We start from the raw sequence: 27,725 nt of genomic DNA on the forward strand, positions 1-27,725 counted from the left end.
TGAAATTAAAAACAGCACATATTGACATGGAATTTATCTTTAGAGGAAAAACAACTGTGCAGGGTCTCTCTGGGTTTATAAAGGCTGAGCACACATACAGTAGAGTTGTGTTTACAGTAGACACTTGTTCAGACACAAATACACCACAACTAATAAATACAGACAAACAGTATATACAGCATGTACAGAGTACAGGAGAGCTACGTGTCATTTACAAAACAACAAATCTCATCAGTGAATCAACTGCAGGAGGTTTTGAAACATACTGAATGTACCACTGGATGACACCTACAACACTACACAACACCATCAAAAGGTCTGTGTGATGGTACAACAGGGAGTTAGGGCTGGGTATCAAACCTACATACTTCTTGATGTACTAAACTTTGGGTAATGTATTAATGTAACTGGATTACACCCAGCCCTACAGGTAATAACACTGGTATGGCTACTGTATCTACATGCTATGATAATGTGCACACACATATCACAAACAAGTCCTGAGATGTATCTCTCAGCTGGGAATCAAAGGAGCATACAACATCTGGAACTAGTGCATACAACTATACTGTTGTTTAAGAGTGAATGAACTCGGCTTTTTTTCCAAAAAGAGAATGTTTGATATTCCATGTTGTGGATTCATTGTATCTAAATGTCATATTAAGTGGTATATCTCTATGTTATTAGTATAAATCAGTGAGACCAGTGGTTGATGATTGGCAGCCTGGGTTAGGTATTTCGGCAGTTATTGTGTTGGCTCACACTGTGGCATAAAGTGTAGATGCCAATCATGTCAGGAATGGTTTCTTTGATATGGAAATGCTACAGTATGTGTAGCAGCTTCATCAATAACAGCCCAGTCCACTGTAAGATATCGCAGGGAGAGATTCAAATGTGAGCGATGGAGAATTCATCTCTATCATGAACCCGAGGCTGCACTTGTCATTACTGATCACTGTTCTGTGGATCCCTCATCATCCTGAGTTTGAGAGACTTGGTTCATGCAGACTGATTGATTGTCTGGGCATCAGTGCCTCTCAATGATTGGGGGTTTCTGGTGATGCTTCCTCAGCCTGTGTTCTGAAGGAGGAGAGACAAGGCATGTATTAGTAAAAAACTATATGTCATTACTATTCAAAGAAATGTATGATGTTTTCTGTTTAGGGTACATACAGGGTACACAAGTATGCAGATGACACCGAATTATATCTATCGATCAAGCTAGACATACCAACCATACTTTTCTCGTGATTACGAGATACTGATCTTTTCTTATAAGGACGAGATATGGTTTATATTATTTTTCTCGAACTGCGCTCCCGTCAATTCATCTGGTGAATGTCTGCTGTCTGGCCAACGAGCTGCTGCTCCTCAACAGAGCAAAGACTAACTTTTGTAGATTCGCCGCCCTGTGCATCACTGAAACCTGGCTTGGTGACACTTCACTCCATCTGCCGGGCTTCCAACTCCTCAACAAGGTATAATCAGCTTCTACATAAGCAAAGGTTGGTGTACAGATGTCACAGTGTTGAAGAAAACATGCAGTGCTCTCATAGCCACAATGCCAACAGTACATTGTCATGAACTGCAAACCGTTGTATTCCCTGTGGGTGTTTTCCTCGTTCATTCTGGTTGGTGTTTACCTCCTTACCACCTCAGGCCTGTGTTTGTGAGGGGTTACCACACTGACCAGATTACTACCGTGGAACACAAACATCCTGACTCCCTGCTTATGTTCTTGGGGCCTTTGACAGATCAAACCTCAGCAATGAACTTCCAAACAGACAGCATATTAAATGTCCCACCATGGATAATAACACACAGGACCAATGCTTTATTCTGGCCAGAGAAAAAACTCGGAAAAGGATGCCTGTTTTTCTTTTCCCCATGCTGCTTTGGGACTCTCTGATCATTGTCTGGTTCATCTTCTCCCGACCTCCAGGGAGAAACTAAAATCTGCTAAGCCTGTGGTCAAGACTGTGAGATGGACTAATGAGGCAAAGCTGGAGCTACAGGCCTGCTTTGACTGAAAGGACTGGAATGTTTTGAAGATGCAGCTACAGACCTGAATAAACTCACTGGCACTGTAACCTTACATTTTTTGAGGACATCAGGAAGTTTGCCTCAGGAGCTGCTGACAAAATTATACACTGCAATAATAAGTTTGTTCTCTGCACATCCATCACTGTGTGGTTTGGATCGGCCACCAAAAAGGACAGGAACAGACTACAAAGGACAGTCATGACTGCACAGAAAATTGTTGGTGTCGGCCTGCTCTGCATCTGGGACTCGGGCAGAAAACATCACTGCAGGCCCGTCCCACGCTGGCCACAACCTGTTTGAACGTATCGCATCTGGGAGGCGCTAAAGAACACTGTACGCCAAAACAACCACACAAGAACAGTTTTTCCCCCACGGACCATCAATCTGATGAACACTTAACATCAGTCATACACTGTCAATGAACCTTTAACAGCTAAATATACACCGCTGACGTTATAAATTAAATTTTTTTTTAATTGCAGCAGTATATGCACAGATAATGTGGACATATTATCTGTCACTGTCAATATAAATCCTACACACAGTAGAATGTATATCCATTGAGTATTTATTTCTTTGCACTATTTTCTTTACAACTTACAGAACATTTGATTTGTACGTAGACGTTTTATTTCCTATTATATTTTTGGTCATTGGTGCTTTTTATATATAACTAATTAATAATATTTACGCCTGTTTTCCACTATGAACAAACCCCATTCTTGACCTGTATCTGTACAGCTGTGTTGCCATTGTCCCTAGCTGTTATTTGTACTTCTTTGTAAGTACATTGTGAGATATGCATGCATACTTGGCTAAATAAAGCTGGTTCTGATTCTGATTCATTCAAACCTGATCTCGAAAAACAAAGAATCCTTCTGTCTTTTATCTTTCATATCTGTCATGTCTTACTGTGCTTCAGGGTGCTTTGGTGTGCGGGTGTCAGGAAGGACCGGCTAGTTGCAGGACCTTCCCCCTCTGTTGTAACGGCCTTGACCTCCAGCTTGTACAGACTGGCAGGGTGCAAGCCTGCCACCACCAGAATATTACCATCCTGAAAGAGAGGAGGATGAAGACACATTTTAAAATCCTCACGGTATGTCAAATTGTAGGGACGTTGAAGTATATATGAGCCTGGTGACAATGCGATCTGGGTCCAGATACAAACCTGAATCTGCATTAAAGCTCACAGACACAGGGAGGGCAACTTCAACCAACCAACATTTAATGTAAATTTTAACATTCAATGTCATTTTTACCAGTCAAGTAAATTTAATATTCATGTTTTGTAATTTCAAAACTCATCTTTTCAATTATAGTTTCCCCAAACAAAGTTCTAAATTATCTTTGAAATCATCTGCATAAAGTAGTATGACTCTGGCCAGGCAATCCTTTGTTTCTTTAAGCAGTTGGCCTACAACAAGTCAAGTTGAAATATTCGGAAAATAAGTACGTTTTTCTAGTCTTCCAACCTTTAAAAGCACTTTAACACTACATGTCATCAATAATACATTTCTGGGAAGTGTCCTAGTAAGAACTATGCCAAGTGGTACACATTATAGGGCAAATGTCCTCGCAATCTCCCTTTTAACCTCAGTGAATGTTTTTTGGAATCATTATATTTCATATACTGTATGCCTTCCAGGCTATAAAAGTTGGCCCAAGTGCTCACTCTGTCTCTTTTTCCTATGGCTCACATCCACCCAACATCATCATCTTCTGTGTTTGCACCCTCAACACCTCCAAAGCACACATGCCGCACATCTGTGCACTACTTTTGTTTGCGATCGATTGTCCATTTGCGTTGTATTTGTTTGAAGTAGACCCTTGCAGGACACCCTCCTTGTCACATTCCCTGACACATACCTGCAAAATAAGTAAGCAATTCCCCTAAAATTCTAAGAAAAGAATGAGGACCTGTCTCTAATTTATGCATAACTCATAGTAGTAGGTATGCCCCTTTGCTCTGTACGCACAGGCAAACCTTAGCCAAACTCTAGATTGATACTAACACAGTTTATGAAAGCACTGACCGGGGGTAGGATCTGGGACTGGGACACTTTGTCATTGTTGTGGCGGTTGGTTGAGATGACCGCACAGGTCACCTGGTAACCTGTCAGCTGCTGGTGGGGCGGGGCTGTGGACAAATCCCAGCTGAAGATGGCCGTCACGTTACCGCCCGAAACTTCAAAGGACGCTGTCAGATTGGCAGCCTTCACCAGGACCTTCTGAGGGGACACTGCTGGAGGAAGTACAGCCAGGGGTCAAATGAAGATATTAATACCTGCAGGTTTCTTTTGTAATGGGACTCATTTTAATATTATAGCATTATATATTTGTTCTCATTTGACAGAGAGGACCAGGAAACTCTGCTTGGATCCACAAGAATGAAATGCCTCCTGGCTGCTACAGCTTCGCTCCGAACTGTTGCTGCCAGCCAGAGCACTGTCACCCACTGCCTTTACACCTTTCTCCTGCACATACTTCAGGGACTTGTGATTTGTGAGTACAAACTAACATTGCACATGTACTTTAATTTGATAGCTGGCACTAGCGAGTCAAGCTGACCTTGTGTTTCAGGACATTGGCTCCCAAGCCGTGACTCAGACCTGCATAGTTTTAGTTTTGGATAAAGTATTTATATTCTTTTATTTCAGATGCAGTGAGTGGGCTGACTTTTGTTGAGTTGAGTATTTGGTAAATACGCTAGCACGCACAGAACATGTGTCAGTGCTGTGTGTCTGTATGTTAAGCTCAGTTAAGAAGGTTCCAGAATGAGTGGAGCTGTGAAGGTATGCTGTATCTTCTGTAGCTGTAGATGGCTAAAGTGAAAGGTTAAGTATTTTGGAATTATTGATGACAGCCTCCCGACTAACAGCGTCGTTGCAGAGCCGTAGCGACCATGCTCAAGTTCCCCCCCAGATAGCTATATACAGTATATAGTATATATACTGTATGCTTATACAAAAGGCATCCCTCTCAAACTGCCCTTTGCCTGTATTATCCTATGTTTTTTTATTTGTCTGTGTTCTGGACTGTTTGTGGAATGTAGCTCCTCACGCATGTGCAAGCATCCAAGAGGAAGCTACAACTTTGTTGTATGCCTCTGCCAACCAGTCATGTTGCAGTTTACATCCATGTCTGTGCAAAATGTCATCACTTCATCATTGGATCCTATTAGAAATGTGTGTGAAATTGTCATAATTATCGTATGAATTCTTAAGATATGGCCCAAAACTTGGTTTTGTGAGGTCAACCAAATTCCAATCAATTCAACCTTAAGTGCAAGTCGAGGTTTGTGCCAAATTTGAAGAAATGACCTGCAGGCATATACGGCTAAGAGAACAAGCAAACATAACATAATACGATGCATCAGTTTGACTTGAAAGCTAGAATCACCACATTGCATATTTTTATAATACCTACGTTTCTGGTTGTCTCACCTGTTTCTCCGGGGCAGGCGATGGGTTTGGGACTCTTGGCCTGGATGGTGGCACAGGGAGGAGTGAAGAAGCTGGCGCTTTGTGACAGAGGATGACTCTTCTTGCTGACCGGCTGCAGAAGGACTTTATACTTACAGGAGAAGAGCAAGCCGTGCAGGCTGACAAAGCTTTCCTAGATCAGACAAAGACAGTAAATGATCACAAGATCTGCTCTCTACATGCATCACATCCTTTGTCAACCTGTAGCTCTTGTAGAAACAAAGCTAAAAGGCTGATTGCACTGATGGCTGAGTCACTTTCTACAGCAAATAAGACGTCATCCATCAAGAATGCATACGCTCGCTCGGCCACAACAAGATTTACAAATGTGTCCATGAAGTCTGCTATGTGTCCTGCAAGTACAATATATATGTTTATATAAATATATTTAACATGGATGTTCACAGTAACAGTGCTGTTTTATTTGAATAAGTCACCTGTGTTCTGGTCTTCTCCATGGGTCTGGTCTGGTTGTGTCCACAATACTCTGGTCCCCACCGGATTCTGTAGAATTCAGCTGAGGAATTTATGAAAACAACACTGTTCTTGTTCAGCATGTCTACAGCAACGAATAGCTGTACTGAATGGACGAGACTGAAAGTCGATGCTTCTCCGTCTGATAAATCCACAGCACAGTCGTATTCCCACATCTAAACTTCTGACGAGGAAGTTTTTCTCTAAAGTAAAGCTTCCCTAACCCTAACCCTTCCCAGACTTTTCTCTATTCAACACACAGAGGAAGTTGACACTGATCCTGGTAGCATGATAGCATAACAAACCAAACTAATTTATATTCCCCCAAGTTGCTTTAATTTACAACTAATTATTTGACATTAATACAAGTCAAACATGTATACAGGTGTCTGACGCTGAATGTGCTTCTTCTGTCTTTTGTCAGAAACAAAACAGAATTTTCAGTGTTTTAATCTTTTATTTCACTCTTACTTAAATGATCAAATGAAGCACCCGATGTTATTGTCCAGCAGCACACAGCCCAAAGATATTCCCACTTCAATTACAGGTGGAAGTGAAGAATATTGCTCTTCTACTCCAGTATTGAAACCAACAGCCCCGGCTGGGTAACCTCAGGCTGAATTTCTGTCCAAAACGACAAAAGATATTTGGAATATTTCCACTTGATGTAATGATGAAAGTCAAGACAGCCTTTAACAAATGTCAAATGTCATGCTGGCACTGGAGTAAAAGTCAATATGATTCATGTCTGTGGATCATGAATGTCTGTAGATAATTTCATTGCGATCCATCCAACAGTTGCTGAGATATTTCAGTCTAAACTGAAGCGGTGGACCAGCTGTGCCTCTAGTATATTCCACCCAGTGTAAACATCTTACAGGTTCAATACAACATTGTAACAAGCAGATACAGTATCTGAATTAAGAAATCAATCCATTTTACGCAAACATTACATAACATTTGATTTTTGATTCCCTATGTTGTAATTTCATTATGTTTTCTGTCCACACGACATCTACTGCACGTCTTCCCATCCTGGGAGAGTGATCTTGTATGTTGTACAGATAGTAAAGCCCTCGGAGGCAAACTTACTGAGCAATACAAATGAATTGAATTGATAGACGTACTGAACATCTCACTGTCATCTTCAAACAAAGTGCCTTTGTGCTGCAGCATTACAGATATTTTTTATACAACTTACAGGTAGTAGTCTTTACTGTGTATGTCAGAGGAAGACTAACTGCCTCATTCTTCTGGATGGCAGACACACATCCGTACAAAGTGTACATACCCGTGCAGCTTTGCCAGTACACATGAACCCGGAGCTGTCCAGCCTGGTAGAATGGAGTCCCCACATCCAGACTGGCAGCTGTGGGGTTTCTTGGAACAGTGCTGGTGACTATAAAACAGACACAATGGAATTAAACTTCATGGGGGGGTTGGCCTGTTGAAGCAACACATGACTAAATGCTACAATATAGTCAGATGATTTTGAGTAATAAATAGTCAAATTTATTTAATTTACAATAATGGACTGAGTAAGGATTAAAAACATAAGAAGAACCTTTAGTCAAAATACGAGACAGAAACTGGAACTCATAGAGAGCTGAAGTCCTTCCATCACTCGTGGTCCAGGCTCTGTTTAAACTCAATGCGAGCTCTCTGAGTCATCTCACATGCTCACTAATATCCCAGTCTCCGTTCTGACCATATTCAGGATGTGATATTTACATGGGACATGGAGCCACCTGGATATTCTAAACACAAGAATCTAACCTTTCTGAGATACATATCTAACCACAATGACACATTGCCATGAATTGCTTTGTCAATATATTGGCATGTGTTTAATGTCCTTTGACTCTCAGATAAAACAAATTTCTAGGATCTTTTTTTTCACCTACGTAACTTTTCAAAAATCAGGCACGTCCTGTCTCAAAGCAATGCAGAGAAATAAGTTCATGCATTTGTTACCTCTGGACTAGATTAGTGGCTCAGGTTTATAGTTATGGCTGGTTCAGCTTTATAGTTATGGCTGGTTCAGGTTTATAGTTAGGGCTGGTTCAGCTTTATAGTTAGGGCTGGCTCAGGTTTATAGTTAGGGCTGGCTCAGGTTTATAGTTAGGGCTGGTTCAGGTTTATAGTTAGCGCAGGCTCAGGTTTATAGTTATGGCTGGTTCAGGTTTATAGTTAGGGCTGGTTCAGGTTTATAGTTAGCGCAGGCTCAGATTTATAGTTATGGCTGATTCAGGTTTATAGTTATGGCTGGTTCAGGTTTATAGTTAGGGCTGGTTCAGGTTCATAGTTAGCGCAGGCTCAGATTTATAGTTATGGCTGATTCAGGTTTATAGTTATGGCTGGTTCAGGTTTATAGTTAGGGCTGGTTCAGGTTTATAGTTAGGGCTGGTTCAGGTTTATAGTTAGGGCTGGTTCAGGTTTATAGTTAGGGCTGGTTCAGGTTCATAGTTAGGGCTGGCTCAGGTTTATAGTTAGGGCTGGCTCAGGTTTATAGTTAGGGCTGGCTCAGGTTTATAGTTATGGCTGGTTCAGGTTTATAGTTAGGGCTGGCTCAGGTTTATAGTTAGGGCTGGCTCAGGTTTATAGTTAGGACTGGATCAGGTTTATAGTTAGGGCTGGCTCAGGTTTATAGTTAGGGTTGGTTCAGGTTTATAGTTAGGGCTGGCTCAGGTTTATAGTTAGGGCTGGTTCAGGTTTATAGTTAGGGCTGGCTCAGGTTTATAGTTAGGACTGGTTCAGGTTTATAGTTAGGGCTGGCTCAGGTTTATAGTTAGGACTGGATCAGGTTTATAGTTAGGGCTGGCTCAGGTTTATAGTTAGGGTTGGTTCAGGTTTATAGTTAGGGCTGGCTCAGGTTTATAGTTAGGGCTGGTTCAGGTTTATAGTTAGGACTGGCTCAGGTTTATAGTTAGGGCTGGCTCAGGTTTATAGTTAGGGCTGGTTCAGGTTTATAGTTAGGGCTGGTTCAGGTTTATAGTTAGGACTATACCTCCATTATTCTTGAGTTGTTGTGCAAACAAAATGTTTGAATAACCCCCCGGGGATACAGTATGTGGTAAAGGATGTTTGCTCTTCTACACACACACACACACAGACAAACTCAAGGCTCAGCAATGATTGCATCATACCTTATTCCCATGCATATCCACACACTAATGGTCTTTTTCATGGTGTGTGTGTCACAGGTACAGATAGACAAGTTAATGCTCCTCACACGCTGAGCTCCTCTCTTCTCTTCTCAATCTCCTTCTGTATGAATTCATGCATATTTATTCATTCATTTCAGGTATTTTTGTGTTGAAATGGACATTTTAAACGAAAAAAAAAAACGAATAGGATTTGTCATTTGGAGATGTCGAATAGCAAACATAATTGCTGGTATTCTATTCAAGACTTGTGAGACCCTTTGTCAAGATCAAATAATCTTCTGGGGACCATGAATATGTATGCCAACCTTTAATGTTAATTAGGCCATGACGTTGTAGAGATATCTTAAGTAACTACCAAATGTTCTAAAACATTCCTACTTTTTTATTTTAAGAAAGGAAGACCTTTACATTTTGATTTAAAGTTTAAAAAAAATGTTTTGCTACGTCACGCTCATAAGTTTGTGTGTAGAATTTGAATGTTGTGTGAAGCTCTGAGATACGGCGGATCAGAGATGTAACATCCCAGCGGGAGAAAGTCTCTCCCAAATGTGCTCTTTTTTTTTCAAAGCACCATAGAGAGTGTTTGATCAAATAAAAGATCATTAAAGATCATACAAATGCATTTTCATAACCAAAAGGAAACGTTTACTGCAGGAATGCTGACCACTTCAACCTGTTGTATTATAGAACATGTGAGAAAGAAGCATTAATCCTTGCAGCAGACACAAAGATAAGTTATTTTCTTTCACATTATAACAAGGTCATCAAGCTGATATTCCAAATGCCAAAGTCTCCTTTCTAATCATGTATAAAGACTTACTGCGCTGTGTGGGGAAGTGGAGGACGGCACGGGGTCCTTTCAGTTGAGTTTGTCCCCAATAGGACACAGCCTGGACCTCCACACTGTAGCTCCTGTTTGACCGCATGCTGTCCAGCTCCACCTGGGTCTGCACACACACACACACACACACACACACAGACGCACACAAACACTGCATAAAAAAATGAATTCATGACAAACAATGACATGAACGTCTTAACGTAGAACTGAATTCCAGATAAGACATTTTTCGGAGACCAAAAGGTTCCGGACAACACCGTGGTAGAGACCTGTCAATCACTGTGTAGCCCCGCCCTAAAGCATACTCTGCTTTATGGTCATGTGACTCTAAATGGACCATAACTTACATCATGCTGTACTGAAGAATTATTGCATACAGAGCCAACAGATCCACAGAGCCCTCACAAAGCTTTAAAACAACACCTCCGTCAAAATGTTGTTTTATGTTTGTATTATATCGACTCAGCATTCAACACAATCTCCCCCATTAAACTGATATTCAAACAGGCCAGAGAGTTTTCCTCCTATAGCAGAATGATATCGTGTAAAGCAGATATTAATACTTTGTCTCCTGGGAGCAAAAGCACAATATCGTGGTAATGATGCTTTTGTGTATCATCTGGTGGCTACGGTGAAAAGAAATGAAGCAATACAAGACTTCCTGACAGTATCTTATTAACTATGACATTGAGTTGATTTGGTCCATTTTTTCATTCGTCTTTCCAAGAATATAAACTGGTTGGAAGAAAATACTCTCACTCCTTGAGTTGTTGAAAAATAGAATTGAAGCATGAGGGGATTTAGTCATATGTGCCCTGATCTATAAGACATGGCACACACATGATGTTAGCAGAAGATGAAGGCTAGACGTAAGCAGTGACACTGCGATATACGTGTCAGTCCTCACCTCTCTGACTGTGTTTCTCCTTTTGGTCAGGGATGAAGCAGAAGGATTCCCAACTGCAGTCCAGCTCCAGCTGACCTTGTAGTGGTGGACGGGGACATCGAGGTCAGTGGGCACGCTCCACTGGAGCCAGGCCGACACCGCCCCGCCCGGGCCGAAGCTCATGTTGGCCACTCTCAGCTCAGAGGGAGCCGGAGGATTGCCGGGGTCTGAGGGGGGGTGTTGTTTATTGTTATACACTTGCAATCACTGAGTAATATTACATAGCAAAAATATAAACAGATTATTAGTAAGGATCATAAATATGAATGAAAAATGGTATATACATATACAATATCTAATATGAATCATATATGAATATGTATTGCATGTAACTACTACTAGTTGCATGTGAAATTCTATACTAACAGGCTATGTGTATGTGAATTGTTTTAGTACATTCTAAACCTTAGTATTAAACTGGCATAAATATCCCACAATGCCATGCGGTATAGACAGCAACGTTCATAACATACAATGGTGGACGGCTCTGTAGTATAAATAATGTTGCAATTTCAGTGAAAGTACATCATTTCACTTTGAAACAAGTAAAATGTTTTTCAAATTAGTTCAGACTTCATAATTCTGATGAATAATTGTTTGGTCACATGATGTTTGGCAAGGAGGCTCTCAGGATGTGACCTGATATTACAGCTAAGAGTTACATTCCACACGTCATGCAGGCCTGTGAGGACGGGAGTGTATTTCAAAAAGATTGCATGAATGTAACGAGCGGGAATTGACACATGTTGCAGCCTTTTATAGGTAAATGCACAAAGGAGGAGTAAACTTTCATATTTTACATATATATACTTACAAATTAGGACCTATGGCGAACATTGTATCTATTTATTAAAACTTAAAGGCTTTTTCTTTGAAATCACTGAATAAAACATAAACCTGAAACAATGATGTGAAGCCACTTGGAACAAATTGATTGATAAAGTAATGAAGTGTGATATAAGACAAAAAAGTATTGCTCTGGAGTCTGTAGAATGAGGCTTCAGAATACTTGCTTTCATAACTATAGTGGCTGAAGAAGAAATAAACACCCTCACACACACACACACACACACACAGACAGTCTGACCTCTGCTGGAGTGGATGTGTCTGCTGGGCGTGGTGAAACCTCTGGTCCCATGGGTGTTGACAGCTGCCACTCTGAACTGGTACCAGCGACCTGGCCGGGTGTCAGACAGCCTTGCTCCCTGCTCTGTGGTCTGGAAGCAATCAGACGGCGTCTTTGGTTAAAGAAAACTGAGAGCGTGTGATGTTTGGAAAAAAATGCTTTTCTGAAATTTGTTACATTTGGAAATAAAATCCATTTCCCACAATCAAAATAAATATTGTGGGAAATGTATTTCCACTGCAGTGTTACTGTGTCTTTCATCAAAAGCCAGGTGTGTCACCTTCATCTTTCAATGGGGCAATTATATATATATATATATATATATATATATATATATATATATATATATATATATATATATATATATATATATATATATATATATATATATATATATATATATATATATATATATATATATATATATATATATATATATATACATACACACAGACGACTGAGGTCTTCTCTGTTCATCAGTGCAGCATAACTACCTTTTACCCTCAATTAAAATACTCATTTAAAGCAATAGTGTTCTCAGTCGAATGCCATTAAAGCACAATTCCAAGGCACACTGCAGTCAACAGGCATTTTTAATTCCATTTGTGCCTCAGTCCCAGAGATTTATGAGTCTTCTGAACTCAGTTTTTATGGCTAAAAGTCTTCAAGAGCAAAACCTCGGAGTCATATATCAGGACCGACACACCAATTATTTTTAGTTTGGCCATTCAGGAACTGCAATATAATGGTAGCAGTTGTGAGTCCTCAAATATGTCCCCAGATTTGGATGTGATATAACAGCAGACACCACTAACCTGTGCAACCACCTGCCAGGAGGTGGCAGTGTCCTCACTGGGCTGGATGCCAAAGTTCCACCTCCTCTGCAGGACGTAGACCACCGGCTCAGCTGAGATGTTGAAACGGGAGGACCAGCGCACCTCCAGCTGACCGGACGAGAGCTCTACAAAGCCCAGCTCCTTCCTCGGCTTCAGCGGAGCACCTGGGAGACAAACATGAAACACACATCCACCAGAACCAGAATCAAACCGAGGGGACGTTTTGTTTTTGATACATATACTTTTTGCTTTTTCATGGTGATGTGATGCTGCTCGGACCTCATTTATCATCCTTAATTTAACAGACAGCACAGAATGTTTATCATAGTAAAATGATTCCCAAAGTGAGAGTCTGAGTCTGTCTGGCAATAAAGGGTACAATTGTGCTGTATCATTAAAAAGTGCATATCTGCAGAAACAAGCATACGGTGTCCACTGCTCCAACCCACGTTAGATTTGGGCCAATAGAAACCCTGATATGAGTGTGACACACAGCAAATTAAGTTTTATAAACTTAAGTTCTGGAAAGAGGACCACGCCCCTTTCCTCTTCCTCCATACAAAGTATTTAAGCACAACTGACCCATTGACTTCCTCTTGACTCAGCTTTAACATCCATATCCCCCCAACCCCTTTTGCTTTCTATATTTCTTCCTCCCTCTTTCTCTCTTCCAAAGAGACCCCCAGTTCCCACCAGCCACCAGATGTCAGCGGTCCATCAAGGCTCTCCTCCATCCATCATTGCAGGACCCTCTTTACCCTCCTCATTCCTTTACCCTACATCCCTTCATCCCACGACCCTCATCACTTCATCCCACGGTATTAACATGATTCAAATAAATATGTGTTTCTGTTCATGACTGAGAAACAGGTATGAAGTATTTCGGTTGAAACGTGTCGGAATACAAATAGTTTCAGTGGCAAGAGTATAAATGTTTGTAAGAGCATCGTTGTTCCTGTTGAGAGCGGGTCTTTGGAGAACATTCTCCCCAGTAAGGCGTCCCTGGCCCTCATAGGTTTGAGAACCCCTGATACATGGTGTACGATTGTGGTTCAGAGGTGAGCAGAAATCAGAATGTTTTGTAAGAAAGGCCTATATCAGACTGGAGTCAGCTAACAGAAAGTCTTATTCTACGTCCCTCATGCACCATCTACTGTAATTCTCAGCACGTACCAGCTGTGTCCTAGCAGGGAGGACATCCAGCTCTCAGTCAGGTCAGCCAGCGTCCCTCGGGGTTGTGGGGATTTACAGCTTTACTCAGTGCCACGGTGTGACAAAATTAATTTCCCCACATCAGTCCTCTCCTATCATGTGTGCTACCATCAGTGGGGCCTGAACATACTGGAGCCAGCTCACAGTTCTCTTCTCCCTCAGCTCTCTTTGATCCCTCTGCCGACAATAAAGGCCGAAGTAGGGCAGGCTCCAGCTGACTCAGACCTCATGTTTGTTCCACCTGGACTTACCTCATTTATCTGAGTACAGGTCCATGGGGGGGCGGGATGACTTTTAATTTCGGTTGAGAAGACTTGCATAACAGTTTAACCCTCATCCCACTAACTAGGGTCCCCAGAGAGATACTTCTTGTCATCTCACAGGTTTTTTCTATCATTTCAATTTTTCATGATTTGTCAACAATGTGATTTTTTTTTTTATTAGTGCTTTTAAAATCATTTTAAATACAGTGAAAAGCACCCAATGCAGCCAATGCACTTAACTGATGGCTCTAAATGGCCCGTAGGTGTGGATGTTGTCTCTGTGTAACCCTCTACTGCGCTTCACCTTCCACTGGTACCTCACCGTGCGATCACATGGTGAGGTACCAAGATATCCAACTGGTGCAGTTAAGGAAATACAGTAACCCCAGGACCAGTACGCTGGTGCGAGACTGTGTTCCCAACACCAAAATATCGCTCTGGTTGTCTGACTATTCTTTTTCTTTTCGTTCTTTAAGTACACGGGAATATTCGCCACCTTTTATGTGGATGTCAGATCAGTACGATGCATTGTATGCAACTCATTATAAAACACACTTCATTCAAACTCGACGGAAACTAAATAAAACTCACTAAGACCATTAGTCTTTCCACTGTTCCAGCAATCAGCAATTCTGGTTTGATGAAAATAAATGCTTAATTTACAGAGTGAGATTCTCTACAGGCTGAATGTCTCAGCTGCCCCGCTGCAGTAACACGCTGGAGGCCCTCACTCCTTCTTCAGAGAATGACCATTACTTTAGAAAATGACAGAAACTGACACAAAATTGCCCTGCTGGTCTTGGTTGTCTTCTCCAGTTTCCTCCCCACTCATCACGTCTCTGCCTGAGCCAGGAGGAACAAGTTCATGCATTGTAACACACACACGACTCGCTCTCTCCGAGCTGTCCTCGGAGACGATCATTACAGCAGAATGATTCAGTTTCTGTCGGCATTGGAGGGGAATCTGATCAAAAGGTCCACTGTCAGTCTCTGCATATCGCTGAATGTACGACTCAGCATATACACTGTAAAATCTACCCTGCAAGATGTATAACATGTCCTTTCTCCACACTAGCTCCTTACATAACTGTAGCAGAATGTTTCTTATGGCTCTACTCACCCTTGTAGGGGTCTTTGGGGGACTGGCAGGTGTGGCCACAGCCGTTGGAGCAGCATTTCTTCTGAGCCAAGCACTCTCGGTCACGATCGCAACTCTCCACGCAGGCCGCCGCGAAGCCGCTGGCTCGTTCTGGTGGTGGACAGCGGCCCTGCTTCACTGCCAACGCTGTCTGGAGGAACTCACAGCTGGTCACACACTCCCAGTGCTTCTTCGGAAACAGCCGCTAGATGGTCGGAGGGAGACCGGTTAGCATCATCATTCCTCTCGTCACCATGTGCTACTAAGAGTGGGTTCTGAACAAACTGCTGCTGGTTCACACAATCTGTTTTTCCTCAACTCCTGATCTGAACTAATGACAGCACATAAATAAAGTTTGATTGTCGATTCCTGTTGAGGTGTTTGCATTAGACCTCCATCTCCTGTTGCCTACGGTCTTTCAGTCAAGTCCATAGCTCCACATAATGAACTATACTCCCACTCCTAGTGTACAGACAGCATACAGCGGTGCACTGTACCTCACACAGCTCTCTGCAATTGCTTTTCCTCTTCATCTCCCAGGAATCTTTGCAGGGCTCCAGGCACTGTGGAAGGGAAAGCAGCGAGGTGAATCCATCTCTCTAGATTATTGAATAAGAGTCAAATGTTTTCACTGGCTTCTTCAGCTTCAGCTTCTCTTCACAGAGAAAACTGAACCAAAGAGCTCTATTACAGGTAACAATAACTCCCCCGGCAGGCTGAGGATCATTTAGACTGAGTTGTATTAATAAAGCCTGAAGGACTGACCAGACGGAGAACTGATCAAACCAGGTATGTCATCTTGCTGTTTAAAGTTTGCTTTTTGTGAAATATCCTGTGCATCACTTTGTGAAACGGCCATCTGACCTAATTGGTTCTAAAGAGCACACATGAGGCAAGCACACAATAACTCTGTGTTGGTAGCTGATCAAATGAGCTTTTGTTCGCTTACACACAAGATTTAAGCTTGAGGGGGCATGTGCAGTCCTGCATGTATGTTCAAATGTATTATTATCATTATATCCCATATAATGTTATATTATAATTTTGTTTTCTGTTCTCATGTGGTGATGAGGTGGTTGTTTTGACTGATAAACTGATTAATCTATCACTACATGTTTATGTATATATGTAGGCTTTATATATATATAGGCAGTATATTTAGATAAATATAGGCAGTAGTATATACACACTCTATATTGAATTTATATGTTCTCCGCCCCCTGGGAAAACACTAAAATGCAGCACTATGGAGGTCAAGAGTCCAAATCCCCTTTCAGTACAACTCAACCCAGCTGATAAACCCAGCAGTTTGACTAGTTACCACAAAACTCACTGAAAGCTGATGTGCAGTAAAATAAACCACATTGCCAGGGAACATATTCCTGTCATAGTAATATTTGTTTGCTGTATTATCCATATAGTGTATGTAAATTCACACTAAAATGCCGTCCTGCGTCATCGGGCTGTTTCTGGAGCGTGTCACCCATTAACAGCATCGCCGTCTTTACCATAAAGCTGAATCCTGCACCAGTAAGCAGAGTGGGAGCCCAGGGGAGCCCAGGAGAGCCTGGTACACTGATTGTAATTTCATGCTGCAGTGAAAAACAGTGGGGAGGAGAGCAATGTACAGCGGCATTACAAGGACGCGGCAAGTACACTCCAGTACACTTCCTTTTGTCATGTAACCATCAAGGTAAATTAAGTTTCTTTGTAATCAATTACCCCCTATGTTCACGTAGTTTTGGGCCGCCCACTGGACTGATTGGGCCTCTGTTTACATTCCCGTCATTCCATGTGCCTTCAGTCTGACGCCAGTCAGGTTGCTTATCCAGAGATCCTCGACCTGACTGTGGTACCATGACCTACCGGCTGTTTTTAGTAAATAGCAAGCAATCTCTCTGCCTCCCCATGCTGCCTGACACTCATCTCCCCAGCATCCACCTCTACAACCTCTCCCAGCCTGAGCAGGAGGCTATATAGAGATATATCAAGGACTCCTTGGCAGCAGGGATCACTCGTCCATCTGCATCGCCCCTTAAAGGAAAAGAAAGAAGAAATACTTTGGCTGTGCATCAATTTCAGGACACTGAAAAAACATAGTTATTATACAACAGTCTGGTGCTGGTTGCATTTAACGAGCAGGTCGGCTGTGTGCGATTGTGGCTGAACAGTTGCTAGTTCTATTGGCCCTTTGTCTCACAATGTCAGTGAGAGATCATAGCAATTTCTGGAATAATAAGTGTGAAAAACCAGACAGAAGTAGACAGAAAGGACTACAAAATGCATTCGAGAGCTACATTCACAATTCACAGAGTATTGTGGATTAAGAGGCCATCAAGATCGAGGGAGGTCGCCAATCCCAATGCAAGAGAAAAGCTCCCCAGGCCTTTACAACTCATGTGAAGGACAAACACACAGGACACCAATGGTCACAGCATATAAGCCACAAGGTACCGGTGATACCAGACATAGGGTCTGTTTTATTGCACATTCGGCAATCACATTGTCATTGAGAATGCCTCGCTTTAACCCAACATACTTTGATTAGATTCCACAGATATACTTTATTGTGGTCAGTATTATTATTTTGAAACTGTCTCATGGTGAAAAGAGAGGTGGAAAACGTTTCTGCCAAATGGACGACACGGTGAATTTTCATACAACTCTTCCTGCGATGCAGTGACGACTCCTTGGAGCATGTCTGACAGCCCTGTGCCCGCCCTGCCAGCTCCGATCTCCCGTCCCTTGTCTCCACAGGAGGACCTGTCCACTAATCCAGACTGACGTTCCCACTCTCATGCCCGGCGTCAGTTAGTTTTCCGCCCCATTTCAAGCTTAAATCAAGCATTCCATTCCACTACGCTGCAAATAAAGCTGACTGGGGGGAACTTTGTGATGTGGTTGAGTGAGATTTGAGATAGCACCTAAGTCCCCACTGGTAGCGAACACAACAGTTTTTTTTGTCTTGGCTGCAGAATTTAGGACCAAATTGGAATTGGTTTGGGATCCAAGCTGTTCTTTTAGGTCACAGAACGTGACTTGTGTTTATTTGGCTGCAGTGCAAAGCTGTGTGTGTGTGTGTGTGTGTGTGTGGGTGCACACCACTCCTCCATGACCAACCACAGATAATGGAACGAACAACTTCTCTGCTGACTGTGCAAAATGCTGTTCTGTTGGTGCTCGGCACCGTTTGATCGGCTGCCCAGACAAACTCCTCAGAGAGGAAACAGGCCCAACTGGTCTTTGAAAGTGTTCCAGACCTTTAAACATCCACAGACAAGACCACGGGAACAAACGCCATGCAAATCACTCACAAGTTCTCTTATACGTTTGAAAGTGTGAGTTGAGAGGAGGAAATGAAAAGGATGTGTGGGTCTCAGTCAAACATCTCAGCACAGCTGTAGGGACAATTGAGGTTTACTAATGGCTGCCAAGCGCTACTGAAAGGACTCGTTGCTCTACGCTCGATGCCAATTATACATTTTGAACTAAGACACCAGTATCAGTGAATACACACAATGTCCCTCCACGGCTCCAATGCCACACTAGTGATGTATTAAGCTCTTTCAAAGAGCTGAATTAAACTGGACTGTGTGTGTCGATAATCAACTCTGGCACTTGCAAATGGCTGTCTGCCTGGTGGAGATAGTGACAGAAGGATTAACAAGCACTCATTAGCAGCAGGGTCCGCGAGGACGACGCGGGGCCAAATGGTCACGAGCCAAAGTGATGGGCTGTCTCACAGCAACCAGCTTCAACCAGCTTCTCCTCAGGCCTCTGAGAGCTCAAGAGCTGCACAGGGATGTATCTGTAGTACAATGAATGTGAGTAATCAGATACTGTTGGGAACGAGGTCTGGGATTGCACATTACTGAAGGTTACAGGTCAAAGCCTAACCCTCACTATGACAGCAAAGTGTCCAGATATCAAATCCAAGTCTGGTCCATTTATATCTTCTCTATAATCACTTAAATATGAATGAGCCCATCTCATGAGAATTTGAGATAATTTCTTATTTTTTTAAAACACAAATTCATTACTTCATACCATCTATACTATTAAAGAAAATGTTCAGCTGAGAGTTTTTGTTTTACGTTTGTCACGACCTGGCTCTGACAGCCATGACCTAATCAGGGAGATGCAGACAGTTGACCAAAAAGCAAAGAGTTTTATTAGACATAAACAAGACGTCTAACTACAAAAGGTGGCGACAAGCCACGGGGTGATCGGCGAGGGCCTGTGTTGCCAGGAAGGCGGAGCTTTATTCTGGAGCACCAGGCCCAGGTGTCTCCAGTTTGCAATCTCAGGGAACCTGCCATTAAAGGGACACACACACACACACACACACAAGTAGAATTCACTTCAGGAATTCATAGCCTTCACACAACACAAGCCAACGCTCAGAAAGAGAACAGATCAAACATTATAAAAGCAGTTTATGCCTACACAGCATGAGAGTTCAAACCAGAATGAGCTGTAATGTGGACTTACGAACCACCCAAAGTACAAAAGAATGCACCTGGACAAGGCCAACCACACCACAGCCCTGACTTCTGCAAATTCAAATTGGCTGCAGAGTCAGACGAGATCAGAGAGCTGTGAATTCAGCTGTCATCCCAGAGGAGCTCTGACGGTGTTCACCACACACACATCTAAAGCTCCGCTACTGTCCGCTGATGAAGCTGAAGTAAGTTACACGCCGTGATATCCTCTGGAATGTGTTAATTTAAGAACATGCTGAAAGAGCCTCTCATTTTACAATCAAGCAACATGAAACAGGAGTGTAGTTTAACTAAAGGGTAGCACTGATCGATACACATGGTGGGTGTGCAGATACAAATCTGTTCTGTGTGATAAATAAGACTCGGACCAGTGCAGTGTCCCTGATGTCACATCACTTTGCAAAGCAATCCAGTAGAATAGAGTGATCAACAGTGCAGACAGAGAGTCATTTAAATAGACTGCAATAGATTAGCATGAAGACGGCTGGCTGGCAAACCCCACTTTACAGGATATCAAGCGGGCAGCACAGATGACTCCATGATGAACAGTATATATACAGTTTGGTGATTCATATTGGAGCTGAGGAATAACCACTGAAGTCCAACAGCAGGCATCAATGCAGGTTTACACCCCAGCAGAGAGTAGTGGCACCGGGGTACATGTGGAGGGATTTACTGAAGGGTTAAAGTTCTATGTTGAAAACACAGAAAACATCCGAACCAGATAATGCCGTGGTTGCGACCTGTCAATCACAAGGTAGCCCCGCCCTAAAGCATACCCTGCTCGGCTGTTTTACTCTGAATGAGACTACGTGAACATCAAACTAGCAATTGAGACTTGAAACTAATGTTTACAATGTTTACCGAGGTAATAAATTAAGTGAGAAGTAAGGTAATTTCCTCAACCAGAGTCCCTGCTGGCCTTAACAAAGGCTGCAAGTTTCAGCCACATTAGCTTCACTTTTCACACCACTGGTTTGCTCCTGGACGACAACTGTCATAACAGCGCCCTCTAGCGGTCGCTAGAGGGCGCTGTCACTTTAACAACTGATGCTGTCATTTATTTTCCTGGGAAGACGCTCTGTGGCTAACATGAAGGAGTAATCACAAGTAAGGGGTGCTGTGCTTGAAATCACTGGGTACCTACCTTTGCACACTGTTTATGAGTATGACACCAGCCCAAGGATCCATCATTCTAAAGAGGAGAATACAAAGAGGGAGACAAAGAGGAAAGCACAAATAAATAAGTCGGTGTTGTTGAATGCTCTTATTATAGACAGTGCTGTCCCAGCTCAGAGACAGGCAATATAATTATCCTCCAGGCAGACAAAAACAGTACACCAGTAGATAACTTTCCCTTCAGATTCTAAAGAGCCCCCCTCCCATCTGTTCCTCCAAACTGGGGATGTGCCGACTGACTCTACTGGAGGTAAAACCTCACACAACTCCATTTCAAACGACCCGAGCTATCCCTTTAATACTTTCTGACAGTCTGTGGGTCTCCGCCCACAAGCCCATCCGCTCCCACTGAAAAGTAAATCTTTAAAAACGCCTCACAACGTTGTGCTTCTGTGAGTATTTGTGGCAGCAGGATGGTGTATGATTGAGTCAAAATAAACTTCAGTGTGTTGGTGAAGCCACGTCCACTTTGGTATGATGAAAGTTGGCAAATATGCCAGCTACAGTAGCTTGGAAGATAGCAAGATGGTAACAAGAACTACAACCCTCTGCCGATGGGAGGCTACTTCGCCGGAAGGAGAGCGGGCGTCAGCTTAAGAGACGGACCGCCGTGGGAGTAGCATCATGAATTAGGGCCTCCGTCTTTATCGGTTGTGAGAATCACCAAACAGACCAAATTAACTTAAGTAAATACACAAGAGCCTGAGGCCAGGCTGGCTTATAACCAGACCCCATAGTGCCCCGAGTTCACTGTGTGGCCATTAGCTGGTGGTAATCTTATTCATTACAAATGTAATTGCTTATGATAATGGGAATTAATTCATTAATTATTTTTCTCTTTTTCATTTGACCTTTTATATCCTGAGGAAAAATGTAGTTTTAGTACCTATTTACTGTTGAATTTACACTTGATGCATATTCTTCAATAAATTTGTGAGCAGATAACACAAAGTAAAGGCAGAGGTACTCAAAACTAGTGAGTTCACACGTCTGACTTCCACACAGACAGGTGATAACCTCACCAATGGGGTGAGTGGAGCGCAGTGTTCGGGGATCATTCCTGAAAGCACTTCTAGAGTGGAATCAACATAATTGTGTAATTGCTTGAGGGAGAAGTTCAAACCCGGCCCACTGTCTCAGCCCCATACAGCTGACCAATAGCTGTGTGAAGTGAGCGGATGTCTAGTTGTCCAATCATTTGTGGAAAGTTGCAGAAGTTCTTGTAGGCAGTCTCTCTGATTCCAAATCAGAGGGGGGTCCAAAGCTCTTTGGTGACACCTTTATGGTATTACCCCACCTGGTCTGATATATACTCAATATGTTGTTTTATTCTGTTATCAATGATACTGCACTCATATTATACAGCACGATATTCTACTATATTATTCCCATAGTTTATTGTATCATATTTTAATATTATATTTTACGTTGTCTATATGTCATATCCCGGAAGGGGCGGGACTTGCTCACAGCCGCTGAGTGGATCAATCAAACTATTACAACTAATAAGAAGACCGTATTAATAGTAAAAGTCAGTTTTGAACCCTGGCCTCCGGATTGCAAAAGCCACAATTAAAGCAGTACGCAATCATATACCTTGTCATCTTCAGGGACATTCATGTGTAGCTACATCCTCACAAAAGAGAGTGATACAAGTCATCTTAAAAGACAGTGTAAGGTGATCGTCTTCTCTGGCAAATCAATATGTGATAGTCCGATCTGTACAATTCTCAATCATCTGGCAGTGAATGAAGACAATCATACGGCCTAAGAGTCCACGTCTTGCAGTGCAGTGACAGAACCCAATAGTTGTATTTACACGACTATGATTAAAAGAGGCCATTTTAAAAATCAATGAAGGCAGGCAAGATGATTATAGTATCAAGAAAATGACTATTCCATCTTCTGAATCCTGTGCCATTCACAAAGACTTTTGTTTTGGTCTGGCTTTACTTTTGACCGATGGGTTAGAGAAACGTTGGGCCCACTGGCTACGAGAAACAGGAGGAGGGGATCATTACCAGAAGGTTTTACTGCTTTAAACCGGCGTAAAAAGCGGCGTTTTTAACATAAATCAGGTGAAAATAGAGGCGTTTAATGTCACTTTTGACTTTCCATAACACCTGTGTGAACAGGTAAATTGATAGGCTCATTATATCACTAGCACGATAGATCTGACTATAATTACATGTGAAAACATATTTTAGTCCTATTATTCCAGTAGGATTGTTTCCAACAACTCCAGAGCCTTGTAAAGTCCAACGTTCATGAAAACAGATCATCATTTGCAAGATTCACAACATCATTTTATCAAACAAAATATTTTTGCTTCACTCCATATTTCTTGGTGTCTAGCCTTTCAAAAACATTTAGTGAAAAACATGTTTTAAAAAACAGTTTGGTCTCCTGCATGCAATACGCACCTGTTCAACTCCACCCCTATTTTGGAGCAAAACCGCCTAAAATGACATACCCAAATTAAAATGGCTGTAGCTTCTGAACCACTCTGACTATATGCATCAATGAGGTCTTGCTAGAAAGAAAACCCCCTAACGTTCCTTGGAAAAGTGTCAGAAAACCTGTAGGTCATACAGAAACAGAGCAGTGGGCCTTTGAAGTCAGTACAAATTGAAGATTTTTGTCCGCCTAAAATAAAAAAGTATCTTTCAGTATAAATAACGGCCTGTGGCTGTATCTGTACAGGTAAAGGACAGTATATGGCTGTAACTACACTATCAGTGAAAAACTGCCTCAAATTTGAAGAAGATTGGACAAAGTATGACCATTCTACAGTGTTTCTTCCATGAAGAGATCCAGGCGGAGCTCTAAAAGGATATTTGGAGACCCAAATGGACACATGGTAACCAAATGATATTCTGACACACTAAAGGTGTTTCTCCCTTTATATTTTGATATTAAATTATTTTCCTTTTATTTTTAGCCTTTGCAAATTGCAAAAACTAAGTATATATGGTCAAAGACCTGGTGTGTGAGTAACGGACTTGCTGTACGTAATGGCTGCGACCGAGTATGCGGATAGCTCTGTTACGCAAGTTTATACGTTGGTTGACGGCTTATGTAAGAGGAAGATAAGGTTTGTACTATAAGTACTAGCATTTTCTGAAGCCACTAGCTCCATGGTCACATCCGCTAGCACATAGTCTGGTCTGTAATGTGTCTTTTTCTGTCGAAATGCTGCAAGATCCGACTTGCAGCGGTTATGGCGACTTTGGACAGTGTGTGTTTGGGCTCCTTTTGTGAAAAATCCATAAGAAATGAAAGAAAATCGATGTTTTATTTGCAAAGATGAGGATTCTGGGCATGCTGGGATACCAAACACGGCCATGTTTTGTGACGTAGTTTGCGTAAGCAAGCCGTAGGAACGGAAGGGGAGGGGATCGAGGACGCCGGCGTCCTCGCGGAGTTGAACAGGTTTTAACGGAGCGGTCTGGCAGCAATCTAACACTACCATGAATTCCATTAATATAACACAAATATATAAGTATATATTCTCTTATCATACGGCCATATCATATATTCAATCAGGTGTGTCAGCTTCTTGAGCCGTGTGTTGCAGTGTTACACTCCAGATAACCTTGAACAGTTCACTCATTAAAGACTGATCAATGTCTGGGTGTCAGAGCTGAAAGCACTGAAGATATTTTAGAAATATTTTCCTATATTGTGAAATGTATAAATGTTATGCTTAATGAACACATCTCAGGTATTTCCCCATGAAAACACACACATTAACAGGGTGTGTTATAGAGGAGCTTTCTGTATAAATGGATCACCTGTACCAGGATGTATCAGTCAGAATGATAATGTTGTGATTGGTATCATCCCTGAAAAGCCTGATGGGAGCATCATTTGTATAAAAACATCTGCAGCCTATGATTTGACATCAGCGCTGCACAAAACCGTCACTGACTCAATTTGGCAGAATGCTGAGAAGTGTAAGGCAGAGAATGGAGAGTAACATCTTCCATGTTGCATGTCTGGGATCAAGGAGCAGGGAGGTAGAGCTGCAGTATACCTGGTTGGGTGGAGATACAAGGCAAAGAATATCAAGACAGCAGCACTGGCCTTTATAATTGAGTCTGATTTCTCTGGTTTGTGGACAGGACCATCACTCTGTGCAGTTATCATCCCTTTAACTGAGTGGACTGGAATGCTGTCCCCATCACTCTGAAGCCTGGAGCGAAAAGGGGACTGCTGCATTATCTGTGTGTGTGTGTGTGTGTGTGTGTGTGTGGAGAGATATAGTTACTGACAGAGGAGGAGAGATCTGTATGAACAATATAATCAGGTTAACATGCCTGATGGTCTGCTCTGGTCCCTGTTGGGCCAAACATTTGACTAAAGGTTCATGTCTAAATGTATTCAATATATTTAAAAAGAAAAAGAAAAGTAAAACTAGATTACATTTCGCTTTATTTTACAGTTTAGTACGTAAATAATGTTAAATATGTAATACATGATGCAATGCCAGTCTTTTGAGATGTTATAGGACTGACATTCTTTTATATTTAACATTCAAACTCTGAAATTGAATCCACATTAATCAGAGTGGCTCTTTTTAGTAGTCACTCATCAAAGACACATTATGAGGATTCTCCAAAAAAAACAACACAAAAAACATACAATCAATAGTAGTAATACATAATAAATAATAACAATCTATAATCACATGGTTGGTATTTTATAGCCTGAGACTCAATAGATAAAATAATAATAACTATTGCTAAGATAACAAAGTGAATATAGAAAGTGCATAGAAATGTTACGCCTGAAATGAAAGCACCACTACTGCTTTACCTTTAGTGTTTAATGCACAGAACAATGGCCTTCACACCAACCATTGTTAACCCTTAAACACATATCCCTGTGGAGCACATTGCTTCTTTCTACTCAGCCGCTAGTTTAATTCCACTCACTAGAGCATAGAAATCAAACTGCAGAGATCAAGCTTTTAATTGACTTACAGTGGCATTGCCAATTAGCTGCAAAGAAGCCACATATATGCTGTTTATTGAGATTGAGATTTCCAAACTCTAGTCAGCTTCACGTCCCTTGAGGTTGAGGTCATACTTTCATTCAGAAGAATGGGAACCAATATTTGCTGCACTCAGGCATTTATGGAAGAAGTCAATAAAGTGGATGTGATTAGTAATGAAACAGAGGGAGGTTCTGGTCAGCATGCTCCTTTATTTGTCTAAATGTACTTTGAAGTCATGTCTTGGCCCTCTAACGTGCTGATTATGATTATTGCTGGTATATTAACCATATATCTGATGCTGAACACAATACCTCGCTATGCGTCTGCGTCCTTACCTGCAGCGGGGAGGAGAGCGCCGCTACGCTGTGCAGACTGAGGCATCGCGAGGAGCACGTCGCTCTGGACACGCTCTCCGACCAGGACTCCTCATCCTCATCTTCAACTCGCTGCCTCCTGGCGCACACGTCTGAGTTGAGAAGGAAAATAATCCACAGAGACAGGTGCGTAATGATAACGCCGCGCGCCAGCATCCTCTTCCTCGTGTTCAGGAGTGGGGGTGAGGAACAAGAAGATTCAGTGGGGACTAGACTGATGGAGGTCCAGTTTAACTACAGTTATATAGCCAAGGGAGGAGCTAGAGAGTCTAGGCGTAGACAGTTAAAGTCAGGACTGCTGGCAGACTTTAATCCAGTGACTTCACAGCAGCACATAGGATCTACAGCCTAAAGCCCCCAATGTGTTGAGAATACACCAGATCAGCACTGTGATCTAAATCCATCAAAGCAGTTTAATCTCATACTGTTATGTATGCTTTTCTATATTCTGTGTATCATGCTTTCACATCTGTACTTATTAATCAGCTAATTAACAATAATAAATATGTGACTGTGTTGATAGAGCACAGTACTAACATTAAAAAATCATGTCTTCATATGTGGCTGCTGTGTAACAGAGTAATCAAAGCTCAAGGGACCACATGATGACTTTCAAAGCTTTTAGCCATACTTCATGGCCAACTTGTGGCAACTTTTTGTAATTGTTGTCAATGAAAGAGAAGCGCTCTGCACACTTCTGTTTCTCTGCTTTATGCGCCTCACGTTTTTACAGGAGCTCCCTGAAACTTAGCTGGAATGGAAAAGATGGACACCCGGAGCTTTATGACTATGCCTACCGTTATTACCATAATGTGAACAGAAAGCAGCAGGCCTGGAGGCAGTTGCTGGACACCCAGAGCTACCATGAGTTTATCAACCATACTTAGCATGACAGCAGGAGGCGAATTAGTGCGGTATTTAAGATTTTGGGTAAGTTGTTTTCATTGATTTAACTATTAGGTGGCACAGAGGTCATGGTTTGTGTTAAGCTTATCAAAAAGGCAGCGCGGTGCGCCTCGTGTCTTCCACCTGCAAAACACACTGATTAGGGTGGAAGGGTAAATCTTTTCACAACTCTTGCTCCTCTACTAATGCAGTGGAAACATTTATGTTGGGGAATCTGTGGTTTTAAACCCACAATGA

At 42.1% G+C, this 27,725-nt stretch overlaps 1 protein-coding gene across 3 annotated transcripts; it reads right to left on the reverse strand.

Moving 5' to 3' along the window:
* Nucleotides 1-27,708, reverse strand: anos1a (anosmin 1a). Of its 3 annotated transcripts, XM_076095087.1 has the most exons (15): nucleotides 26,544-26,584; nucleotides 21,178-21,225; nucleotides 17,251-17,562; nucleotides 16,026-16,091; nucleotides 15,511-15,733; nucleotides 12,895-13,079; nucleotides 12,041-12,170; nucleotides 10,915-11,120; nucleotides 9,987-10,113; nucleotides 7,291-7,398; nucleotides 5,963-6,042; nucleotides 5,487-5,658; nucleotides 4,077-4,285; nucleotides 2,956-3,097; nucleotides 1-1,080 (listed from the first exon to the last, which is right to left on the reverse strand). In XM_076095087.1, exons 4-15 carry the CDS (start codon nucleotides 16,059-16,061, stop codon nucleotides 1,028-1,030), a joined length of 1,671 nt encoding a protein of 556 aa, XP_075951202.1. In that variant the 5' UTR covers nucleotides 16,062-16,091; nucleotides 17,251-17,562; nucleotides 21,178-21,225; nucleotides 26,544-26,584; the 3' UTR covers nucleotides 1-1,027. The 3 variants fall into 3 exon arrangements, with proteins under 3 accessions (XP_075951202.1, XP_075951201.1, XP_075951200.1); XM_076095086.1 differs by lacking the exon at nucleotides 17,251-17,562 and having other exon boundaries at nucleotides 4,077-4,282; nucleotides 26,544-27,708; XM_076095085.1 differs by lacking the exon at nucleotides 17,251-17,562 and having other exon boundaries at nucleotides 26,544-27,708.
* Between the last annotated feature and the right edge of the window lie 17 nt (nucleotides 27,709-27,725).

This window comes from Anarhichas minor, unplaced genomic scaffold (genome assembly GCF_050575085.1).
Source record: "Anarhichas minor isolate MPS153535 unplaced genomic scaffold, ASM5057508v1 ptg000018l, whole genome shotgun sequence".
Classification (NCBI taxonomy): Eukaryota; Metazoa; Chordata; class Actinopteri; order Perciformes; family Anarhichadidae; genus Anarhichas; species Anarhichas minor.